Here is a 26,099-nt window from a genome sequence, read left to right on the forward strand (position 1 = left end):
CAAGAGGAGATGCTGGGCCCAAATGCACTAAAGGAGAGCATTAGGCAAACAAAGTGTACTTATGTCTTAATGACTTTTTGGAAAGGTTCAGAAATAGTGTGTTCTTAAATTTGTTGCTTAAAGTGAAGCTGGCAAACCAGGATTTCTCTCAAGGACTTAGTTTTCAGTCATTTCCTCATGTTCATAGGTCTCCACCTCAGGCTGTACTTTATTATGTAGTATTAGGTTACTTTCACAGGTTTCTCTGGTGTTCTAATGTGTTCCACACTTAATAAGAGCCATCAAGGTTCATCTCATCCTTTTACCAGCCTAAGAGAAACCAAAATGAACTGTGGTCACTTGGTGTTTTTTGATCTCTGCCCAGCCTCTCAAGCCCACAGCAACATGAGGACTTCCTTGCTCTCTTGTTTCATCAGCACTTTGAACTGTTAGTGATGTCTTGCTTTAAAGGCAGTCAGATACTGACACTGACAGAGAGTTACAATTACCAGCCCTGCTGGACGTACCAAAATAATGTCCTAAACATCAAAAGATGTTGTTTTAAATTATAATTTAAATAAGGTCTCCATGGGTGAATTGTTTCATAACTTAACATATTTTATTTTTCTTGACATAAACAAGATGAGGCACAGTGACAACAAGGACCTCTGCCACTTCAAATTAGTTAAGGCATCAGTATTAATTCTAAATTAGCTAATTACACTAAGAAAAGTGAGGAAACACAATTTGTCATTTATGCTGGTAAAAACCCACATTCCCAGCTTATTTTTGTAACTTTTTACTACATACAGTAATGTCCAGCCACATACTACAGTTAAATATCCTTCCCATGACTGTGTTATATGACTGGTATGTATGAGACTGTGAAAATGTTCTCTCATTTTCCACATTCTAGAGAAAGTGAGATTGAAAACATTCAACTAAGCAAAGCCAGGTGGAGAATAAAAGCAAAATAATCTCCTTTCTCTCTGAATCCAACATTACCTCTGCTCAAGCTGCTGCCATGGGGCTGCAGTCCCCAGGTAGCCCTGTCCAGCTGCAGGTACAGCCACTTCACTGCTGCAAGGCAATGCTGCAGAGGTGATTTTAGAGTCTCAGCAGTTCCACAAATCAGGCTTGAAGGAGCCTCCTTGATAAACTATTGTGACTAAAATGTAATTAAACTGACTCTTCAGCACAGCATTTCATACCTCTCACCATATTTAAATACCTGTAATACCCTCTAGGGAACACTACTGTATGTGAATACATACATAAAACATGATAGGAGGCATTAATGATACTCACTGTGTTCCTCTCTCCTCAGGTGCCAAAGCTGCACCAGGCTCCAGTTCCAGATAACCAATGGCATGGACTGTAATGTGTTCAACTAAATACTTAAAAACCCAACAGGTATGACTTAATTACATGAAGACTTTATTTTCAACAAATTAGATACACTTGCAAAAAAAGAGGTGGATTGCAGCACATAAACAAATTTATGAATTTGTTTTTAAAGACTTGTTGCAGTGAAGAAAACATACTTTTTAGGGTTTTCAATATTCTGTATATTACAGTAAGGCACTCTACATTGCATTTGGAAATCAAAGCTCTCCCCTTGTCTAGGAATCAATGAAGTGACTTCTGATTACAGTGTTCTGTACAGAATATTCTGCCCATGCAATTATTCCAACTTCCATAGCTAGAGCCAGGATATATGTTAACTGAATGGTAGTGAAATTTCAAAACTAAAATAGTTGTTTCACCTTTAGTTTGTCAGTGACATTTATATCAGCCTCATTTACAGACTTTCCATTATATAAAACTATATAACGGAAACTATAAAACTATATAACATTATATAAAACTTTATAACAGATAAAACAGAAACCCAAGCTGTGACTGCAAACCAGAATGTGTCTGCTCTCCTATTGCTCCTGGCTCTGAAGAGCTAAGAAAATAAAGTGTGGGGAATGGGATAAAATATGACACCAAGGGAACAGGATATGATCCAAAAGTTGCTAAAAGTCAGCAGAAGTCTGCTGATTTCAAATGTTTTGAGATTTTTTTCTGTAAAAATGTGCCCCATTCATATTGTCCAGATGGTAACAGAAATTACTAAATTTATTGATTTTGAAATACCTTCTCCAGTTAAAGGGTTATGCAGACACCAGTTTCTCTGTAATAAGAAAGTATTATCTAGGAGCAAAGTGAAAATTCTCAGAACTGCACTTTTCAATGACACATTACCATATTAGCTCTGCTCTTCTCCCATAGGACCTTACTCATAGGTCTCATTTTCAAAAAGAAAAACATGTCAACAACTTCCTTGTTATTTAGGATGATAACAAACTGGGAGCTGTTCTGGGACACTGCAGTCAGAAATCTGTAGTTCTGCTTGGGGAAACCTTATGAAACTGTTTATATTTATCTAATATGGAAAAACATCTTTTGACACAGCCTACTTTTGCTTAGCAAGCATATCCAGCAGCTCCTTCTCTATGCCGTGGCTACCCAGTTCAGTTAAGCTGTAGTATCTGTGCACCACCTTCTCCTCTGTCACAACCACCACTCGAAGCCCGTGTGTATCCTGTCCCAGCTGACATCCTATAGCTGATGACACCACCATTTCCAGGCCTTTGTAGGATCCTCCAGCATTCCTATGGTAATGTCCAGAAAATACAGCTCTAATGCCTGTTTAAAAAAAAAAAGACAGAGTATGTATTTAGTTAGCACCTTACAGGTCCCACATTTACCCTCATTCTTTAATGGCTCTTCAAGGATAAAATTACAACTAAACCATTCACACAAACTTGCATTTTAAACAAATAATTAGTAAAGAGTAGCAAATAATTCTAATACTAATAACTAACCAAACTTTATTGTGCTCCACCAGCTGTGTTTAGGGTTACTGGACTCTGAGTTCTTCATGCCCACTAAAAGGTGTGTTTGCTGTCTCCCCACTCCTTTGCCCAGAAAGAAGGGACAGTCCAGAGGTAGCTGATTAAAATTAGATACCTGCCTAGAGAATGATGGTACTGAAACACAGGTTGGAAGACAAAGAGAGTAGAGCTGTATTTGTCAATTAGCATGAAGAAAATTTACTAAGGAGAGCTTAAACTGTACACCAAGGCCAGTGACCTTAAAAAAATAGAAAGGGCAAGACAAACAAAGAAAAGACGTACATGAGAAGGTAAGTTGTAATCATTTCACAAGACATTGAGGGTATCACAGAGGGAACAGAGCCAGGTACATCAAAGAAATCTAATAAAGCAAAAGAAGTTGTGAGTTTTGAAGAGGGAAAGAAGGAGGAGCAGCCAGGAAAGGAAAGGTTCACACCTGCAAGAGTCAGGCTTGGAATGACATGAATTAACATTTATCTGGTATGGTGACAAACAAGGCAGGTTGACTCTGATTCCTTCTATTTTTAATGACTTAAGGCTGTTCTGTTTCATTTTCTTAAAAAAAATAGATTAATTATATTTTGGACTTTATTGGAGTAAAAAAATATGGAATTTTTACAGAAATTTTGATACCATTTGAAATCAAATTAATTGTGTCATCCTCACCTCCAAACCAGTAATTTCCACTTTTTGTTTCTCCTGTCTTGCAAGCATAAACAAACAAATGCTGTATTTGTTTGCATAAACAATACAAAAGCTGTATTTGTTACTCTAAGTGGCCTTTTTGATTGTCTTTACAAGTCAAATTCTTGCTGCCAAATAGATTACTTTCCCCTCCCCATATTTTATAAATTTTAATAAAATGTTTCTATTACTACAAAATAATGAAATCTTGAGTCTGAGTAAAAAAAAAGAGTAATTTTGTTGTTTAGTACTTTTTTTCCTGTCAAAGTTTGCAAAGCTCCTCACGAGAGACTTGAGAATGCAGCTTCCTCTCCAAGAGAGACTGTTCTGCCCTAGACAAAGCTTTTCATTCCCAGCTTATTCCAGCCTCCTTTGCCATTTTGCCTTTCCATGCTCTGCCCATAGGTACAGCTGAGCACCACAGTGAACAGCATTCAGAGTTTGGTAAAAAAAATATTAATCAGTTTTCTTGCTAATTTAAGCTAGTACATGTTTTATTTTGAATGAAAATGTGGAGTTAGTATAAATAGCTAATTTTACAAACAGGTTTTGGGATTATGTTTTGGCATGCTTAGTCTAAGGTCCTTGGACCTTTGGTCCAGACTCCTACAGCTTCCTGAAGCTGCATCTAATACTACTTTATACTGTTGTGAAAGAGAAAAATTACTGGACCAGACAGCTAAAAATACTGGAAATTTTGTCGGCACTACAACCTTAAATGACGTTTAAAAAATATAAAAAGCTGAGCAACAACTGATTTTGCCTTCAGACTGCAGAATTTCTGGAAGATAGCAGAGACAATTCAAAGCCAGAGAGCTGTAATGAGGAACATGCTATAACTTCACATGGAAACCCTTATTTCTCTAGCCAGAAAAAACTTTCCACATTTTCTCCTGCAGTAGACTTAGACCTCTTTCACAGAGATAAAATGAAAAGGGAAGTAGGTGAACCCATCTTAAGACAGCTGGCTAACATCAATCCTTTGCTCTTGTGCGAGTGATCTGAAGACTGATATAAAATATATAAACTTGGTTCAAAGTATAGTTAAAAATTAAGCAGCTTCGAAAGCAAAATATAAATTATTCTGCTGTGTCTCTGGTAAGAGCTATATGGGCTTTCATATTTCAGATCCAAGCCCTTCTCAAACAGCAAATGAGTCAAGGTAGAAAACAGAGAACGAAGCCACCTTGTCACCGAGCAGTGATACATGGGCCTTGTCAGCTCCAGCCTGTCTGTTCCCCTGTTTTAGTGTATCAGGGCTGATTACCCTGCTGCTGGAACCATCCTCTGGCTGCAGCATGAGGTACACTTGTGAGTAAGGCAGCAGGGCAACTTTGGGAGCTTGCTGTGACTCAGCTGTACAAACCCAGCAAAACCGGTGAAGTGTTTTTACATCTTGGGAGAAAGCCAGTTAGAGTCCCTCAAAAGGCAATGGTGGAATATAAAAGTCAGCTGCTACTGTAACAAGGTAACAAGGCCTTTTCAGTATATTCAGTATTCTTCAGGTAAGCAGAACTACTTTAGTCTATGAAAAAGTTAAGAACAAGTAAGAATCATAAACCCATAGTGAGGTCCAAACCCATGTGACACACTTTTAGTACCAGAAATAAGTATTTTAGAAAGGAATTAAGTTCTCTCTTTTTACTGGAAGCATCTGTGTCCTAATTTAACATTTGGGTTTAAAAGAGGAAAAGAACCCAAGACTTTGTGTCATCATATATGTAAACCAAACTCTAAGTGTGATTAGAAGGACAGAGGATACAAAAGTCATAAAAGAACTGTAGTTATGCTAAAGAAAAAAAAATTCCACTTGTCTGATAATTCAAGGGAAAATTTTGAGAAAACCATCCTAGACAGAGACAGACACAAGTAAAACATTTTGTTTTCAAGACTTCAGTTTTCAGATACCCCTTAGTGCCAGTATAAACTCTTCTTATTGCTGGGTTACAGTACGTTACATCTTGAAGAAGGAAACAAACAGGTCACTGCTGTGTATGGACAGGAGGCTCACTGATGGTGTTTTTCTGCAAGAGCACATTTGTGTTCACTCAACTGTACTGCACCCACTTTGTGGCTTGGCACAAGGAGGAAAGCTGAACCAGTCACTGCAATAATACTAAGATGACAAGCAGGCAATTTACTTTGCTCTTGCTTTTGATCTTTAACATAAAAAGAATCTTAGAGATGTATGCACTCAAATTTAATTTACTAATGTCAGATGTTTTTCTGAAGTAATAATGTCAAGTTGCTAGCAACAGACACCCCTCACCCCCTTGTTTTTCCCCCTAACTCTGTGAGGAAAGAACAGTACCCTGGCAGACCTCAATTTTATAGCCCACTTTAATGCACCCCCAGGTCAGTTAAATGCATCCAGCTATACATGAAAACATACAGTCCCTTCCCACTACAACAAAAGAAAAAAAGTGATTTGTTTTTAATCGCTGGTTTTGTTAAACAGCAGCTGGAAAAAGCATTTATATAAAAGCTGTATGAAATACTGAAAAACTACTGTGTAAATAAATGTCCAAAGAACAGCACCTTCACAAGCATTCATTATTTCATTTTTTATGAAATACACAGTTATTTGAACTGAAATGTGACTGGAGGTTTCACAGTATCCATTTACTAAAAAAAAGCTGGATCCATTACTGCAAGACCCTATTCATACCTAATGGATTATTCATTAAAAAAAAAAGGGATTAAAATCAGAATAAAGTAAAAAGCTGTGCAGACAGTTACTCTAAAACAAAAGCAAAACAATCCACACATCCTTGTCTCCGTGATCATCACCATCATCTAATGTCAGACTGCATAACAACACAACACAGATTACAGAGTATCTGCTAAGGAAGAAAGGTCTAACCTGCCAAATTAATTTTTGATCAGAAAAGGGCAGGCACCACCCAGTGCTGGGTACCAGGTCCTGTTCTGTCTGTGCTAAAACTGTACTTGGATCATGAAAACACCTAAATCCACTGAGCTTCATGCCTGCTACCAAATACGAGTTTTATGAATCAGTCAATATGCAAAAAAAATCAGGGTCTTTGTAAAAAATGGTTTAGATACAGGAATTGCTTTTGATTTTAGTAAACAAAAGCTGTTCTGCTATGCAATTTACCATCATTTTCTTATCAAACACAAAATGTCCTTTTTAGTTCTGATCTGAAAAAGCTGAATCTGAAAGACAAAATGTTTTCCTTTTCCAAAGACCTGATCATAACTCTTTTTCCCTTTAGAATAATGCATCCCTACTAAAGAATGAAATACCTATTTTGGTACAAGTTCTTTGACCCTAGAGCAGCCTACTTAGCAAAAATAATTCATGATGTAACAACCAACCCAAACAAGCATTGTTCAAGAGTCATCTGATGAGATGTAATACTTGCATATGCTGATATGCCTTAGACTTTTCATCAGTTCAACCATGAAAGAAGTTAATAAACACTTCGGTTTGATGCTAATTCACACACTGCATTATGGCTCTTGGGGCTGTAAGGCCACACAGTGGCTATGGCAAGGCAAGAGGGGAGTTCTGAGGAAGGGAATTACCAGCTCAAGCAGTTCAGCATGCTGCCTCTGATGCTACCTGTTTCATAAGCAGAATCTTTAAAGCACAACTCAATTTTGAGAAAATTTCAAACAAAGTTCATATTTTAATTTGGATACTTTTTCCCAAGTCAAAAACACAGTATGAACACTTGACTCATAGTTTCTGTTGCGGACATTTTTCAACAGGAAATTCAAAAGCACCTCTGAAGACTTTCCTCCCCGCTCTCCTTTCCAGTGTCTGCTTTCTAAAGCCAGCTCATCAAATAAGTAGTGGAGCTTCAGCAAGTTCTTGTTGATTTGCGTCTTCCTCACTTTAACAGCTTTGGGAATTTGGACAATTTCTTCCAGCATTTCCCATCTTCTCTTTTTCTGCTGGTTCTCTCTCCAAGCTTTGTAACCCACACCAGCACACTGTATTAAAGGTGTTTTTCTTACAGAAAAGATGGAATGGGTACTGTTCAACTTCCTCACTGGCCTAACAGGAAAAGGTATCGCAAGTGTCTGAGACCTGCTCTGGATGCTGCACAGAAAAGGCTGATACAGAAAGGGACCAGGAGGCTCTAGGGGATCCAAGCAAGCTCAGAAGCAGCTGCCTATGTACAACCATCATATCCTCACAGGCTGCAGCAGCTCTGATTTTAAAGAGATTATTCTCTGTAACTGTGGCCATCTTACAGCACTTCTGAGCTCCAAGCAATCCAAAGCAGAGAAATGTTCTGAAAGAAACCAAGTCCTAAATTAAATATTCACCACCTTTTTCAACCCTGGAGATACTGAAGAAAATGAGAAGAAAACTTTAGCTATCCCAGTGCTGTTAGCACACTGTTGACTTTATTTCTGACAAGAATCAGGTGAGAAAATACTTCATTACACAAAAAGAAACTACAACTGAGTATCGTGCAGGAGGCAGTTTGTCTGTCAGCAGAAAATGGCGAGGAATTTTACAGAATTTAAAAAGTGCAGCAGATTCCTTCTACAAATTACCATTTATCACTCAGAAAAACCCTTCCGTGGCACCAGAGGAAAGGGTCAGCATGATTTTGATACAATTGCACTGTAAGAGAACAAAGGCATTTAGCTGTGTCTCATGGATGATTCACCTGGGGGCAACAACATCCCTGTCTTACCATATTGTGCAAGCGTAGTCCTGTAATTCCCAGACTCCTTTCCCTTACTTGGGACTCTACTGCTGTCTTCTGTAGTGTAGAAAAATGTAAGGACATGGAAGACTGGGCATGGTCTCAACTCCATTTGGGCAGGAAAGAAAGGGGACTCTGGTCTGCCTTCACTGTGTGGCCCAACAACAAATCTTTTCTACTCGATGTTTTGACCAGCCTTTCTATTTCAGTAGTTAAATCATGTTCAAGTCTCAATTTAAACATGAAATGCTAGACAAATCATCTTTTTGATTTATTAAACAAACAGGTATATTCTGTAACCATGCAACAGTAAGATTTTGTGAAATAGGTAACATCTCTTTTCATAACTTCTTGAAAAATTTACTGTTTTCTAGTTTAATTCAAGAAATACAGACTGAGCCCCAGTCTCCAGGGAAAACTGAGTTGCAATGGCACAGACAGGATGGAAAATAATGCACCCATGTTTACCCTGAAATATAAAAAAATAACAAAGAAACATGCACCTGGAAAACAATTTTTTCTCACATAATCAGATAATATTGGGTTGTAGTTCACACTTGAACTGGTTTAAATTCCGGGGATGTCTGACTCCAGTGTCTGTAATTACACTCACTTCTATGGCTTGATTCCAATACCCCCTGAGTTCAGAAGAAGCTGTTTTCCAACTCTAGTTCCAAATGTACAAACCCCATTTTTGAGGCAGGGTTGCTGTGTCCAAAATGTGACTGGCCTTAGCTGGAAATCAAACTGCTCAACCCAGCACTATGGACAGAGTAAAAATATAGGAAAAAAATTACCAATATAAAAATAAACCAAGAAAAGCAAGCAGATTTTCCAAATTAGGAGGAGAATGCCTGGAATAATCAGCATAGGCAATCAGTGGCATGCTTTATTTAGACTGAGCCTTCAATTAAATAAATGCTTTTCTCAGCAAAAGCAAATGAGACTGTAAAAGAAGGAGAAGGCTAAATTAGTGCAATATGAATGACATAATAAATATGTAATGGGTACAGTACAGACCTTGCCTCTCTTCCCATGCTCTCAGTAGAGAATTTTGATGAAAAAAAAGTGGTTCTGACTGAACAATGAAATTTATCACATGGTTCAGATTATCACCTTTTAAGTGCTGATTAATAAACTGCAGACATGAATCAATGTTCACTGCATTTCATGTACAGATTAATGGCTCTCCACCCGGACTGCAGGTGAAGTTCAAAGCAAACTAAAGAAGGCATTTCTTCACAGAGCTGTGAAACATGAAATTCCCTCCTGCAGACCATTGTGAAAGCTGGCAGTTTTCACAAATCAACTGAACAAATCTAGAGAGGAACCACTAAATTGCATTATGTTGGTAACATTAGTATGACACAATAAGTCCTTGAAAGAAAAATTGTTGGAGGTGGGAAGAGGCCTGGAAAGAAATACCATTATGCACTTTTCTATACTGTGCCCTTCACAAGGGTTTGGGGAGTAGGAGCAGCAGGAGACTGGGCTACTGGGACCCTCGTTCTGGTCCTATTACTCTGCTTTTCTGTTAGCTGTCCAAATTTAATGATAAAATTAGATTTTAAACATAATTATGTTTATCCAAAACTCCCTGATTCACCAGACAAACCTCTTGCTTGGTCAAGGACTGAAGAAAGAGGACAGACTGGAAAAAGCTGATCCTAGATACATTTGTCCCCAAAAATTAAGAGAGCTAGAGAGGAGCAGCAGTAGAGCCAAAGTGGAAGTAAACAGGTGGAGAAGCAGTTCTGTAAAGACATGAAATTGTATTGGAGGATCTGAATGTTATCAACACTCTTGTACCCTTTCATAGTTTTCAAAGACAGAACCAAACAGCCAGGCACAGGGAGATGCTACCATGAGATGTGTGTGTATACCCCCGCACAGGTAAGAGTACACAGGTGTTTTGTAAAAGGCAGTGTTTCTGGCAAATACAACCATTTGAGTCATATTGGTAAATTGATCTTGAACATTTTCCCTGGAGTATCAGGCACAAACTGGCTTCTCTTTCTTCCTTTCACTTGCAGAGTACAGCTCTGTCTGAAGTGCTGAACAATGTGGTCGGTTCAAGAGCAGTACCTGTTCTCACAACAATCCTGCACTCCAAAATTATATTCTTTCAGCTTCCCTACAAGAGCCACATTAACCATAGGCATTTTTTGCTGCACATTTTGTCTCCCCCTGGGCACGTGGTGTACCTCATCTTTCCAAGACTCCAGTGCTACACAACGAATGACAATATTTAGAAGTCTTTGAAAACAAAATCTCTTCAGTGGAATGGAATTGATTTTATCTCATTGCATTTCAGAGTACTTGCATTGCCTCATCTGCCAAGCAGGTGTTACAGCAGCAAAGATGTGAAAGCACCAGTCACAGCACTGTTAGCAGAACTGCTTGGTGCTCAGGCAGTTCTCAGATCTTGTTATCCAAAAAAAAACCCCAATAATTTCCCACCAACAGAGCTCCAGTAGAAGGAAATAGTCCCACTGTTAAGCATTGGGGATCAGCACCCTCCCTTTCATAAGCTCTTTGGTCAGCCCTCAGTAACATACAGAATTATTTTGTGTAGCCCTTTTGAAGCTCTCTGTTACCCTTTCTCCTCAGAAGAGCTGTATAAATAAAATAGAACAGAGTAATTACATTGCACAGTTCTATAAGCATCTCAATAAAAATATCCCATGCAGTCCTGTTTCCAAACATTATCCTGCAAACGTGCAGGAAACCTCTGCCTTAAATTTGCTTTGTGCACTAAAAAATCAGGAGTTTAATGCAGCCGGTGGTCAGTGGGTCTGTGTAAGTGGGAGACAAGATATTATTTTGCACAGTGTATTTATGTCGAAGCTTCTTTCTATAGGACAATACTAAATAGAGCTATATACAAAAGGATTTTAGTGTCACTTGGGTTTCCTGTATAATCAGAGAAACAACAGGCACAGCCAGAGGGTGATTCCAGATCACCTAATTGGAGCACTGATCTAAATAAGCCTTTAGAGGTGCTGTCTCTAGAAGGTCACTCTGTCTTTGAGGTTCATTTTTGTGAATGTCTCTTGTGACCTTTCAGTGGAATTTACTTCCTGGTTTTGTTACTTTTTTCCATTTGAAAGCGATGCTTTCTCAGAGAGCTGACACAAACCCCAAACAGTCCTGGATTGCTGTGTGCTCTAAGGATCAAGAAGAAGCTTTAGCCCAGTGGATAAAACTGATTTCAAAAATTTATCCAAGAAGAAATATTACTTAATGTCCTTACAGATTATACGTATTTTGTACTTGCTGCTGAACTTCTGGAAAAAAAATTTTTAAAGATCTATGTATAAGTGTATCTCCATGCAAGATTTACACTACCATACCTAGGGAACTGTTCTTACACAGAATGTATCAGATGTTGTCACTCTACCTGTGCCATAAGTAAATAATTGCAACCTTGAAAGAGGTTGATCTAAATCACTGAAGTTGAGAGTATTTAAATTATCTTAAATACTGACACATAAGCGCTGAGATTACTCACTCAATGTATGGGCTTTGCCAAAATCAAGGTCTCAATGGCAGGAAGATGAAAATATTACTCCCCTGTCAACTCTGATTACACAACAAAGAAAATAATGAAACATAGCATATGTTGTCTGGTAAATTTTAGAAACAACAGCTTTCAACACTCCATGCTTTAATTTTGTGCTCAAATATATCTCAGCTGTGGATGTTCTGAAAGCTTCTTCTTCCTTTAACACTACTCTCCTGTCACAACATTTCTAAGAGGAGAATGTAGATATCACACTCTTTTAATGAGTAAAGGTGTTAGAAGTTATAGCACCTCCAGTCACAAATATAATGAAAAAATACACCATTTAATGAAGTTAGGTTGTTATTTTTGCCCCATGTACATATTAAGTACTTTTAACCACACCTGAAAAATTGCTTTGAAGACACTTAGATGAATTTAAAACTTTTTAATTAAAAGAAGCTGAAGACTGAAGGGAATTTCCTTCTGTATATTTCTATCTCTGGTCTAGTTATTTTCTCTAAGATGCAACATCTCTCAGCTACATAAACCACCTATACTCTTCATCTAACTCTGAAACAAGGTCTTTTTTAACTCTGTTGGTGAAAAAACAGCTATTAATTGAGGTTTTATTCAATAGAGCTCTTAAACAAGTTCACACATTTACTTAAATGCTTTATCTCATTTGTGCCATTAAGAAATGTTTATTACTATATTGTATTAAGTAATGTAAGTAATGTTCAGTGTGTCAGTGATGGTTCTCAGGACAAAAAGTCTTTAAAAGATTGTTTATAGCTCACCAAAAATATCCATACTTTTCAGGTCATAGAAAAAAAAAAAATTAACAGCCTAAGAAAATTTTACTGGAATGAGATATGTAGAAAAAAGTAGGTCTTCTATTACATAAACTGCCTAATTTGAAAACTAATTTGCTGCTTATGTTTATCAAAGACACATGACTTGCAGACCAGATTTTTGGCCAGACCATTACAACTTCTTTATTTTCCCTACAATGCTATGAGGAAACCTATTTATATCAGCGCTGTAAAATCCTTAAAAGCTGAATATGCATTTCATGCAGCAGAGTTGAGTGACTGCAGCAGATCTTACAGATGAGAATGTCAGGTCAGCTTTTTCACAGTTCTTGCACATAGGTTTTTTCTGTACTTAACTTCTGCACATAGAAGAGACAAAGCTTTGACAACTTAGGCTAAACTTGCAGAAGTTATACCAATATACCTTCAGAAAGGTATTTCTGCTTAAATTCTAAACTCTGTTCTCAACTGATCTGGTTTTCACTGTGGCCGAAATCACATTTTCAAGGACAATAGTTGTTATAATACATTTAAAAAAAAAAGGTCTAGCTGGATTTCTTAGATACGCAGCTCACAAGTATGGTTTAACTTTGCACAGTAGTAATACATATTTACAAGTGCCAGATTTTCAATTATAAATATTTATCATAAGGACATGATTTTATCTTTAATTAGCCCAACTGTTAAGGACACTTCTAATGTGGGAAATGTAATTCAGTACTTCATACCAGATGTAGCCTCTGCAGCTAGTCTTTTATCTCTGCTTGTAATGAGCAGATACTTACACCAAAACCATTATGTAACATGGGAGTGATTACAAGAGAATAACTACAAAAGATCTGGGCTTTGGAATTAAAATAAGAATGTTCTGAAGTTGCTTACCTCACTTTAACTCACCTGTGCAATATGACCATACTTTAAGCATCTGATTATTTCCTACACATATCCATATGAATTTCTTTGTTCTTGGAAAGACCTGAATTACTAGATTGTCCTTCTTTTCTATCCCTCTCTACCCAGCTGAGTTATAGCTCCGTGTTTGACACTTCCAGAAAAAGTATAAACATGAGAACTGGGATAATTACAGGTTTGATCTTGGGTTATAAATGACTGAAATATGATGTCCATCTAATAATGCCAAACACAGCAACCCCTAAACCATGCATGGTACTGACATAATGACACAACAAACCTTTGGCGTGGTTACAAACACTGAAACAGCAAGAGGCAGAAGGAAGGAAGGAAGGACTGCTGACAGGCTGGAGGAAGAATAGTGGCAGCCTGGTGGTCTCCTAAAAAGGCAGACTGACTTTCTTTTTCCAGAATAAATAGTTATACCTAATATATAAATTTAAAAAAAGCAAAGTAGATTGGGATTTCATTAGCAATATTCTGTGTTTTAATCCTCCAAGAATGTATGAAGTGAACTGGGGGAAAACCAATTTTGTGTCTAATGATGTGCTAAAATTCATTATTCTTTGGCAAAGCAGAGCTTCAGAAAGCAAGTGGTGTCCTTGCATCTCTGTGCTTCTACCCCACCATGCCAACAGCCTCTCTGCAACCCGCTGAGACCTCTGTGGTCTCACAAAGGCTGCTCTTCAACAGAATAATAAAATGGAACAGCACCCGTTATTAAGGAAACTCTGAGCCAACTTTTGATTCAGCTCATTTTTCTCAGCAGTCTGAGTTACTGAGCTGCCTGTTCTCTGTATTCATTTCATTAGCAAAATGTTTGATTATTGGCTTGTGAACGTTACCTATTGAGTCAGTGTATAGTAATAAGCATGCCAAAGATCAGTGTTTAAACAGACTCATTAGGGAACCAAACAACTTTTTAGAGAGAAGGAACACAAGGAGAAATGATGGAGGGAACAGAAAGGTGGCACAAAGGAGTTTGGGAATTTCTTGCCTGGAGCTGTATTGCTCACTTCCCATTCTGCTCCCTTCCCCCATCATTTGGAGCCTTCCCAACTTTTGGTTAAGCCTCTGGACACCCTTCTAAGAAACACTACAATGTAACAACAGTGTTACAATGAAAGTGTTTTGCATAATTTCTTTTACCTCTTGATTCCCAGTGTTGTCAAATGTTAGTAAACCTACTAGGCAACAGAAAATCCTAATACAGAACTGCTTTAGTTCCCACATTAATGCCAATTTCCTGGGATATGCCCATGAACTAGGATGTGCTGTAGTCCATGGTACACAGGCAGTCACAGCTTCCCAGCTCTCCAAGAGCAACTCTTCCCACTATACTAACACTGACACAAAAATGAAAAAAGATATGAGGTATCTCAGCGTGTCTCCTTATGGGGAAAAAACCCCAGCTGTAAATCTTGAATCTGGAAATATATCTGTGCCCTGGAGAGCCCAGAGAGCTGTGAATTTTGGCCCCACTGATTGGAAACAGTAGGAGATTGAGAGCTTGGAAATTAGGCTGAGTTGGATGAGGCCAGGCTTACCAATTATATGGTAAATTAGGAACATAAAAATTTTGCATTGTTCAGTAATCCAAATAATGTGCTCTCTTACAGATACAGAGACAATGACATTCTGATGCAGCAATGGCAGGATGGCAGGAAATTTTGAGGGACTGGCACACTCCAGGAACATGAAGGCAATTACCAGAAAACAATGGGAACAGCATGGAGGAGTAGCTGTGTACTGTGTCTGTCTCCATGGCGCTCAAGTGGCATCACACAAAGCTGAGGGATTTGGTACAATTACTCATTTAGCACATGCTCCACCTGCCCTTCATCCCAGACGTGGCCCCTATTAGAAACGGATGGGCAAAGCACTGATTTTAGCAGAGCAAGACTTGTTTTAACACTGAATAAATCTGGGGTGCATTACACTCTTGATTTAAAATTGGCTCAGTGTGGGAGAAAGCAACCTCCAAGGTAATTGTGAATTCTGTTTCCATGTTTTATGTAAAACATAAATTCTGTATTTTTCTCCTATGGCAATACCTGATTTTCCACTCTGTAGGCAGGATAAACTCAGGTTGTCTTGTATCTGTCAGTACTTGCAAATGGAACCCTTGCTATTTATGTTAAGGAACTTTTCATGTTTAGCTTTTTACTTTTCAAAGTTTTAGATTTTGTTTAGTACTTTTTACAGGTGACCAGATTCAGTTGATAATTTTGATCTATGGGAAACAATGAGGCTTATAAACTATATTCAAAATTCCTTGAAAACAGTACCATTTAAGTGAAATGTATTTTGTCTGACAGCAGAGCCATTAACAATTTGAAACAAAAATTCAAGAGTGGGAAAGTTTGAGCAAATACCTGCTTTATGAAACTTTTCCATTATCTCCTGACGAACCGATTTATCCAAGTTGAAATAATCATGGTCTTCATCAGGTTTGCTCAGAAACAGAGGGATGTGCTGAAATACAATTATATGCTTGCATTTCTGGTTTGCAGCAACAGCCAGCTGCTCATCAAGCCACGCATCCTGGGCTTGCCTTAACTCAGGGCACTTGGAAGAATCAAAGTATAGCTGAGAATTCAGCACAAGAAAGAAAACACCTCCAACCCAAAAGCTGAAGTAATCATCTCCCCAGTTCTTGCAATAATCATCTATTGTTTCTCTTGTTGGAGTATTGCCAATATCATGATTCCCACTGACGAATACCAGTGGTATGTCCTGGCCAGTGTTTTTCAGAACATCCTTTAAATCTTGCTCTTGGTTTTTTTTCCATCGGCTTCCTAAAGAAAAAAAAAACACAAAACATTTGAGTGTTTATACTTTCTTTTCCCACCTTCATCGTTAGCTTTTGTTTATGGTGCATAGTAAGAAGATATCCTGTATTAGATGTGATCATGAAAACATCTTCACTTTATCCCTGTACATCCACCCAGCCCTGTCCCTTCCTTACCAAGGCCTCAGCCATTTTCAGTAGCTGGCCTGAAGGCAGGCTCTGGACAGGACCCAGCAGAGAGCACAGCAGTGGGTGATGCCATGGTCACTGCTGTGCACCAAGAGCTTCAGCTGATTCTTTCCATCTATAGACTGATGTTGTGGTGAAAAAATGCAGCAGCCTTGGATGGTGTAACGGCACAAGGGTAAAAACCACGTCAACTTCTGTCTTGTATTTTATGGCTGTGCAACAGTTAAAGGTTGTTGGGTTTGAGGGGTTTTTTTTTTCATTACAAGAACTATTTTAACAGCAAAAATTTAATCTGTGTCTTGTGGTGACTTATTTATATGATAAGTCTCTTTTAATAATAAGCATGCCAATAATTTAAAAAAAAGGTAATTGTGTACTTTGCTAATTTTCTGCATCTCTGCCTTTATATTAATATGCATATCCATACAGGTACTCTTCAGAAGTCAGGAATTTGTCCCTGCCTAGGAAGATTTATCTTATGGACAGACTTATTTACAATCACTGAAAAAAATTAGAAAGGAAATTTTAAAAGGGAAGTACTTTTCTTCTAATGATGACAGAGGTTTTCCTAGGTTTTCTGAAGACTAATCTTTAACTAGAGGCCATTGATACGATTATTATTAATGAACTAAATGAACATGTGTAAATTGTTTTTGTCCTGCAATACATAACACAGATCTAGCATGGGCCCATTTCACAAATAACAACTCCATTTTTTAAGCAAGAAGCTGTAATAGGATATTTACAAAAACTCTGAATTCACGTTTCTAACATACACTTGCACACAGGTTGATGCCAATCAATCATGTCCTTTTAAACTGTGTTCTACTTTCCTAACTACACACATACCTTATACACAGAAATGCATAAAGGGGTTCCTGTATTGCAACTATGAGATAAAAGGGGTTTTTACCATTTCTTCAAAATACTTACGATGAATATGTTGACAAACACTCACCCTAACAAGTATTTTGTTTTACATACCCTACAGTTACAGGCTTTAGCACCACCTTATTGCTGTTACTAGAATTCTACAGCTTTAGAAAAATACTGAGAAAAAAACCTGTATTAGGTCTAAATTACAACTAAATGTAAAAATATTGATATGAGGCGCATAAAGTCAAACCCCACAACTCTCTTGGGTTTAACTGCTGCAGAGGGTAGAAAGTTATTGTAGGAAAATCTTTGAGCAACTTGACAAATACTGGACATATGTTACCCAGGGGAGTTTAAAAAGTAGTGGAGAGCAGATCACTTTTTGGGGTATATTAATGGTCAATTTAGGCTGTTCTTGTTAAACCCAGAAAAAAACAGGGCAAATAACATCTATATTACTCGGAGAAGCTGAATTTTAAAAAATAAACCCAAAAGTTCAAATGAACTTGGCACACTGCTGTCCATGGGGTAAGGAACCTGGCTGAGAGCACTGCTCTTCCTGCCATTCCCCATTTTCCTATGGAAAGAGTTGGAAATTTCAAGCTCTAAATATGAAAGTGTATGGGAGGGTGGGGAAATGCAAAGGGGAAGGCTCTATTCAGATCTATGTAAACACATTACATCATGTTAAACTCCATGCTATCACTTTGGGAAATTTAGCTAACAGTTGCAGAGTATAAAGACATTTATGCAAAAGTTACAGAAATAATTTGCAGAATTATGTATACCTCTTCCCAGCTGTGAAATTCAAGCTCTAGAGACTAACACTTAGATTGGATTTGTCGACAGCAGGGCACTGATTCCCTCATTTAATGAAATATTATTTCTATAGCAACAGAGAAACATATTCAGTGTTTATTGCAGAAAACAGATTGCTCAAAATGGAAAACAAAGTCTCTGCCCGAGAGCCTAGGAAATCATACTAAGGAAAGACCGGTTTAGAACAACTGCACCTTGGCTTGACCTTTTCTTGGTAGACAGTCAAAACGATTTCAAAAGAAGAGAATCCCACAGAGATAAAGGTGGGAAAAGGTGGAGGAATGTCTCAGGACCCCTTGGTGTAGTGCTGGAGAGGAAGGGCTCAGATGTACCACTGACCCTGAGCTGCACACAATATGTGCCACAAGGAGCCCTCCTGAGGCACCTTCCCCTGACTTTACATCTGAGGTAAGTAACAGGTAAAGAAGATAAAGACAGTGGTAAAGAAGGAAGCCACTTGAAAATTAGTGGTCACTGACACAGCAGAAAAAATATCCTTTTAATCTCTCTCAGGCAGAGAGCTGTAATATTTAATTATTCCAATTATTATGAAGAACATTTCTATTTGATGACATGTATTTCTTTGGCTTAGAGGGAGCTTTGTTGTAGGTGAATAGGGAAATAATATAGCGCCAAAAGGCAGTGCAAAAAAACTATTTGTGAAGTGCCAGGGTAGGTGCAACTGAAATGAATTTCTGTGATGTTTATCCTGGCATCATGTGCAGTGACATTTTTAAATCCCGGGCCACAATTTTCTGCCTTTATGTTAGGTTGTGTAAATAAAGTCTTGCCCTGAGATAAACGACTTCACAAATTAATAGCCCATAAAGGGCAGCATGGCTTTTATGAAAAACATGAAAGTGAGAACTGTTGCTGGTGCAGTTGTGTGCAGTTTTCCACAGCTTCCCAGTCTATCATTTTTGAAAGCTGAGCGATGTGAACAGGAGCATGAAGGTGCAATGCCACCGTGCCTGTTGCATGGCAGCTTTCTGTTGTGTATCACTGCTTGCCTCAACACCTCCGGCGTTGTCCTGCACTGCTTAAAGGAACCAAGACAACCAGCCTTCTTCACACACTGAAAGAGAAGATTTCAAGACAGTATTTTTACAGCATTTTTGCTGAAGCTGGCTTCAGTCAGCAGAATTCACAGATTATTCTGCCAAAGAAATAATCCTTTAGCTACTAATCCTCAGTTACAGTTTCCTTTGGTATTCCACAGAAGGGTGCACCTCGCTAAGAACAGGCTGGGTTTAGTCTTTGTAAGGCACCAGCTATGAAAAACAACTAAAAGCATGGTTTCCCCCACACTGTATCTCCGCAATGCTGATGGCAATTTTTGTATAACACAATCCTTCCCATACAGTAACCTCCACCAACACTGTAACTTTCCCTCCAGAAGTATTCCACATGAAAAATTATCAATAAATAACAACAGCACCGGTTCTTCTACTGATATGAATCAGGAGGGGGAAAGGGGGAGGTTATGATGGCATTATGAGGTGGTATCCCCAGGCATTCCTGGGTTGGTGTTAGAAGTCTAAGTACTCCCCCCAAGGCAGGAGAATCCTTTAGCCCAGACATCTTCAGCCAATTTAGCAATATGCAAAAATGTGGCACAATCATTTCCTGGATTTCTCATTACTTGTTCTCAGTATTTTAATGTATCTTAAGTGTCCCAAACTTAGAGGAGCTACAAACACATTGCTTTTTAACAGAAAGCACAAATTTTCAGTTTGAAGAAGAAAAAAAGAAAAATTAAGTTTTATGCCAGCAACACTCTTGAAAGGCCCTGATATGACAACTGCAATCTGTTTAACATTTAACCCAAGAGACTGACTATCAAAGAACAAGTAAGAGCTAGATTGCAGACAAAAATACTATACAAAATATCAAATAGAAATAGTACCTACATTTGATAAAAGCAAAATAGAAAATGTCAAAACACCACTGATGAAAACAAGATTTAGAAAAACACTGGGCCCATTCCTTCTGTAATTTATGGTATCAGGAGAAGTACTCTGACATCAAAAGACAACTAATTGTTGTTGAAAGCAATCACATGACTGTTTAAAATCAACAACAGACAAATTTGTGTATTTTCCTGGGCCTTACAGAGCATCACAACTGCTTAAATTAAAGAGTCTAATTATTTTGAGTACTTCCTGTTCTTGAGACATTTGTGCTGTTTTGTATGTTTTCATGACCGTCTGCAGTTGCCCTACTCCTCCTGCATGCCATTTCGTGGACCTCCTCTAGCACTATTCCCTAAATTTCTAGGGAAGAGGGGGGTCCAAGGCTATACTCAAACATGCTTTTTTTTTAGCTGCACTGGAGGAAATGTAATTTCTACCCCCATCTCTGTGGGAAAGCAGCCTCCTCCTCCTGTCAAACCAGGACTGCCTTTCACCTCTGCTCTTGTCTTGGATACCTGGCTGTTGGCTCCAGATTAACAGGGCTACAAGCAAGATCCTACATTGTCCCTGTCTGCTGACCCCTCCCCAGGGGCAGCCCCACTGGTGCCCTGGTCACTTGGAAGACACCACAGGTCCAAACCCAGTGGTATCATCAACACCACATTGTACCTTCCAGGCTCCTTCTGCAGTTGCATCTGATTGCTATGCACTAACATAAACATAAATCTGAGCTCTAATCTTGACACATCTCAAAATACCAATCCACAGCATCCCGTCAGAGCACGGATGCAGATGGAGCTTCCCTACCCCAGAGCTCTGACACTGCTCCTCACTGTGCCACCCCTCTTCTTTCCTGCCCTTCCCCATCAATACGGGTGACCCCTCTTGACTGCCAGGGTCAAACTCTTCCCTCTACTCATCTGTTTACAATTGATCATCCCATAATAGCAGTGATTCTCTTATGGACCATAAGTAGAATGACACACTACGGTCTCCACATTCTTTTTGTCCTACGATGCTAAAACATGTGATAATAGACAGGGCACTGCATAGAAAGGAAAGACCTCTCTGGCCACCGAGTTCAGTCTTACTGGTACTCTTCACTATTTCTTGTTTTAAACTTAAAAGCTTCCCCTCTGGTGTCTGCTGGAATGAACTAATGCAACACACTGCATCATTCCAAATTATTACATGCAAGAATAAGCGGATTCATTTTAATAAATCCATTATGGTCATGTTCTGAAATAGGTTTTTTGTTTTAGTCTGTGCTGTAATAGCTAAAATGACTCCTCTCTCTTCTTTAGACATATATATTTCTAATCTTCAAATAGCCTAAAGACAACTTTATGATGAACAAAAAATTATGCCATTAAAAATAATGTAAATATGACTATATTCATTGCTGAACAAACTGACTGACTACTCAGTCTAACTTACAAAGAACCTCATTTCATTAGTTCCAGTGAAAAGCAGAATCTGGAATACTCATTTGTCTACAGCTGTAAGTGACTTTTTCAGTAAATTTGAAACAAGTAATAATCTACACTGAGACTCAAAAAGTGATCACACGAAAATTTCCCTGCACGAAACCACAAATTAAATCTATAATGTAACTTTGGGCATTAAAACAAGAAGAAATTTTAACTCTAGTTTAAGCTAATAATGAAAAATTATTACATTAAAGCAATGACAAAACCCCAAACTGAACAAGGAAGCCTATTAGGGGATCAACTGCTCCTGGTTTCAGTGCACAACATTAAATATAATGACTGCAAATGCTGACATTTTTCTGAATGCCAGCTACACAGGTGCCCACTTAACAACCTAATTCATGGCATTTACTGCTTCATGTTCTGCTGTGAAAATAAGTATTTGTTGCAGCGGTATAAAGCTGAAAAGATACCTTCCACAAGTATTATCCTTCACTTAAGCTCAACTCTGCTCTTATCCTTACGCATCTCCCAGCAACACAGAGCTGCCACAGCAAGCACAGGCCATCACTGCCTTTGGGTCTGTGCTTCTGACGAAGTCATCACAAACAGGAAAAAACCTCTCAGTGCTACAGTACAAAACCAAACTTGATTAAAAAAACTTAATACAAAGATCTAGTACTTGTACTAGATTTTTAGTACTGATTCTAGTACTTGTATCATAAAATATAAGATCTGAGAAAATTGTGTAACTCATTACGTCTCCAAGATTTTAGTATCTAGAGATATCGATCTGCCAATCAGATTTCTAAGTTTAAGTATAGATGTCATCTAAAATACAAATAAATATATACTTGCTGAAGACGAAACTTTTGCTTCTGCCAGCCCAGTGGTTTCTCTGCAATATGACCCTGTCGGGCGTGCATGGAGATCTCTGATGCTTCCCTACTCTGGGCCGATTAGAGCAAATTTAATTTCACAGTAAGCTGTTTGAGGCTTTGAATGCTCCATTAGGTTTTACTAGAATCAGATAATTACTACAAAATATTTATTTATGCAACCACAGTGACATCTCTTTAAACAGTTATTATTAGATGTTTAACATATAATGTGCTACTTACTCAAATTCTTAAGACATTATTAATTAACATTGGTGTAAGAGTTTGGAGAAGAAAATAGCCAAGAGTCATTTTGGTTTGGATTCCATCCTACCAGGCATATCAGAGTTAGCTTACAATCGCGGAAGAAATGGATGCAGTGAGTTTATTTAGATTAAGCTAGTTTATTGTCAGGAAATTAGGTCACACCTAAGCACTGCCCTATTGATCAGGGAGTGACATATTAATAGACATGTTATCTTGCATTCAAATAAATAGAACTTTCACCTATACTTTGATTCAGTATAAACATTTTAAAGCCTCTGCTTCTGCCTTGCACCTAAAAAGTCGATCTGTGTCTTTTCTACTTCATGCTCTATTACAAATCTCCACTGACAAAGATTCAGGAATTTGGATTTAGCTGACAATTTTGCTGAAACTGCAAGCAACACTGGAATACAGCTGCCTCCTCCCCAGCTGTGCCATGCTGCTGGGAGTTAAAAAAATACCTTTTGTTAGTCAAACAAGCAGCCAGTTCAAATGGCAAAAAAAGCAAATATAGTAAAGGTGAAATGCTTACAGCCATTTTTAAAGCTGGAACCATATTTTGAGACACTATTTTTTAACCTGCTCATATGCCTGTTATACAGACAAACCAAACAGCAGCATTCATGCTCTTGCCTTCTAGATATGAAAGGGAATTTTTTGAGAATTAATACATTTTTAGTTAAAATTAAAACTTTAAAAAATATCTCCTTATGTACTTGCCTCACTTAAGGACTAGGAGAGCAGCCTAATTTTATCTGGCCATTTTTTTTTTTAAATTAATGATCCTTTGTTTTAGCAAAATTGGTTATTTAATGGTAGTTTAAAAGCAATATTAAAAGCAGTTCACAGATTTTTTTCCTTTATGGAATGGCTTACAAGATCACTGTATATAGCATTAAGAACTTGAATTGGACCTGACATTTCTCTGTAATTTATTCAGTTCACAAATGTATAAATGGCAGCTTGTGCATTTGCATGCAGATTTCAACATTACATTTGTATCCCATCCTGTGTGCAAAATCCACCAGCAGCAGATCTCCAGCTCCCAACACCTCGGTCCCTGCAGTGTGACCACGCCAGTCCTGTGTGACGCAATAAAGCACGAGTGCAGCACCCGCCTTGCCAAGGACAGTGCTCAGCTGGCTGCAAAGTGGCTGAAAATGACAACTCTGTACAGCAAAGGGCTGGGAAATATTTCCTAACAAGGAAGAACACAGATGGGCAAATGACTGTGGACTTTATCAAGCGCAATAAAACTGGACATTTCCTCAATGTTCATTTTTAGTGGATCCCGGACCATAAGACTACCATAAGGTAGGACTTCTTGGGAGGTACCAACTTCAGCTCTTACACAAACCAAGTATACACGGACCTTTCTTGACCAGCCCAAGATGGTTTTTTAAGTAAGAGAATTCAGAACATTCACAAACAGATTTTAAACAATAATGCTTTGACTAGGAACATTTGCTATGGTGTGTGCTTTCCTCAATTTAGAAAATTAAGCAAATTAAAGACTTTTTTTCAGAGTTACCCTGTAAGATGTTTGCAATATACACTGAAGCCTATGCCTTAAGATTTAGTGTCTATAAAAACTACACTTTTGGAGGGAGTCACGTTAAGGCACTTCATACTTAACAGAAACAAGGGACAAGTATTTTGGACCATGGCAGTTGCACATCAAATTTGGGCATGGGTAAGAAGTTCACAATAAGTCAGTTAGTGATTCTCCCAGGAGAGAGGATGGCTTCAAATGCTACAGTGATTATAAACAGAAATGAAGCCATACTGCTGTCTGGTCACCGGAACCATCAGCTCTGATGTTGCTCAGCTCTGCAGCTTGTCTATTCTGAACATAAATAACTTCACTCCCCTCTGCAGACGTGTCACAGGGCATAAGAGGGACTAATTGTATAAGAGCCAGTATGCCCATCTCATCTTGTATTCTGATCACCAAATTGTCAAGCAGGAGTCAAATGGAGATGTACTGATTTGAAAACCTGTCACTTAATTGCTGTCTAAATGTGAACTCAGAATCCCAACATTTGGCACCTACTTTTAAAAAGCTTGATGCACATCATTGCCTGTTTTATTATACGAAGAAACACTGCATGGGAGACAGGATAGGATATATAATTTTGAGGAGACATGCAGCCAGTAGTTTTGCTTTTCACATAAAGAACATACTGTTGCCCAAAATTGTAATTAGCTGAACTGAGCTTTATGGAGGAGTTAGGAGCGTTAGCGGAACGTGCGAATTCGCAGGGGAAAACGCAAAGCAGTGATGCACACACACACAGAGATACACACAGAGATACACAGAGCACAGCATGCAGGCAGGGGGAGCTGGCTGGCACCAGAGAATGTCCCAGAAGAGCTGGGGCCCCTGGAAGCAGCAGGACAGCCACAAATCCCAGCTGTAGGCAGGGGCCCTCAGTGCTTGAAGCAGAGAAAGCAGGCAGAGAGAAAGAAGAAGGACACCAGGGCAGGGAGAGCACTTGCATCTCCTGCAGTCTCACAGTGATTCTGTCAGTGACAATTCTTTCCCAAATTCATGACTCTGCTTTTTACAGGATGCCAGACATCAAAGGTAAGTCTGTACCTTTCAGCACCCCAAGCTGCTGCAGCTCTGGGGCCTTGCATGGCCGCCTGGCTGCTTTTTCCCCCCATTACACAAAGTAATCTTCTGGCAGCTCTCAAGGCTGCAGTGCTTCAATGACCACGAACACACCAGCAATGAGCTGTGTATAGCTTGGGCACCTCTGTTTTCAGCTGTTCTATTGTCAGGGCCTTTTCTGTCACCTCCTGTTTAAACTATTCACAGTAACAACACATGCCTGGGCTCACAGCCTGAAACACACATTAGATGGCACAGCAAAAACATAAAAATATGTAACAGACACAATCCTGGAAGATTTTACAATCCAAGTATGGCCCAACAAAGAGCGTGAGAGACACAGACAGCAAGCACATCAAGAAACAGTAAGAAAACATTATTAAATATGACTGCAGCTCTGTAAAGCTGATTGAAACAATCAGATGTTTTAGCTTGTTCCATTTAGAAAAGATACATTTATAAAAGCAAAAATGCTGAAACATGTTATAAGTAATGATTTGAAACCCCTTGATAAAAAAATTTAACAATATAAAACAAAGGTAGAAAAAAAAATAGAAATATGTCACTACTTGGGTTGAATTGACAGGAAAGGCTGATGTGAGATTAGAGAGCACTGCATGACCTGGGTAGGGAATGTGTATATTAGAGATTATTATACCTTCACATTAACTAAAGGAATTAGTGCAAGTGTTCACAGTGTATTTCAAGTACCATAATAGTCAATTCCAGTGATTTTGATTTCTTGTAATTTACATATACACACAAATGAATTTAAAACTGCAAGCATAAACATTACTTGCTCACTGATCCATTAGCACACTGCTAACAGATCAAGTTTA

The 26,099-nt window shown here is 38.4% G+C and overlaps 1 protein-coding gene across 1 annotated transcript in view; it reads right to left on the reverse strand.

Moving 5' to 3' along the window:
* Positions 1-1,393: 1,393 nt before the first annotated feature.
* Positions 1,394-26,099, reverse strand: part of CPPED1 (calcineurin like phosphoesterase domain containing 1) — a 39,771-nt gene continuing 15,065 nt past the window's right edge. Inside the window, exons 3-4 of the mRNA XM_032126152.1 lie at positions 15,859-16,281; positions 1,394-2,673 (exon numbers count right to left, since the gene is read on the reverse strand). Of these exons, the coding sequence (XP_031982043.1) occupies positions 2,441-2,673; positions 15,859-16,281 (656 nt within the window). The 3' untranslated portion in view covers positions 1,394-2,440. The remainder of the gene's footprint in view (positions 2,674-15,858; positions 16,282-26,099) is intronic.

This window comes from Corvus moneduloides, chromosome 16 (genome assembly GCF_009650955.1).
Source record: "Corvus moneduloides isolate bCorMon1 chromosome 16, bCorMon1.pri, whole genome shotgun sequence".
NCBI classification, from domain to species: domain Eukaryota; kingdom Metazoa; phylum Chordata; class Aves; order Passeriformes; family Corvidae; genus Corvus; species Corvus moneduloides.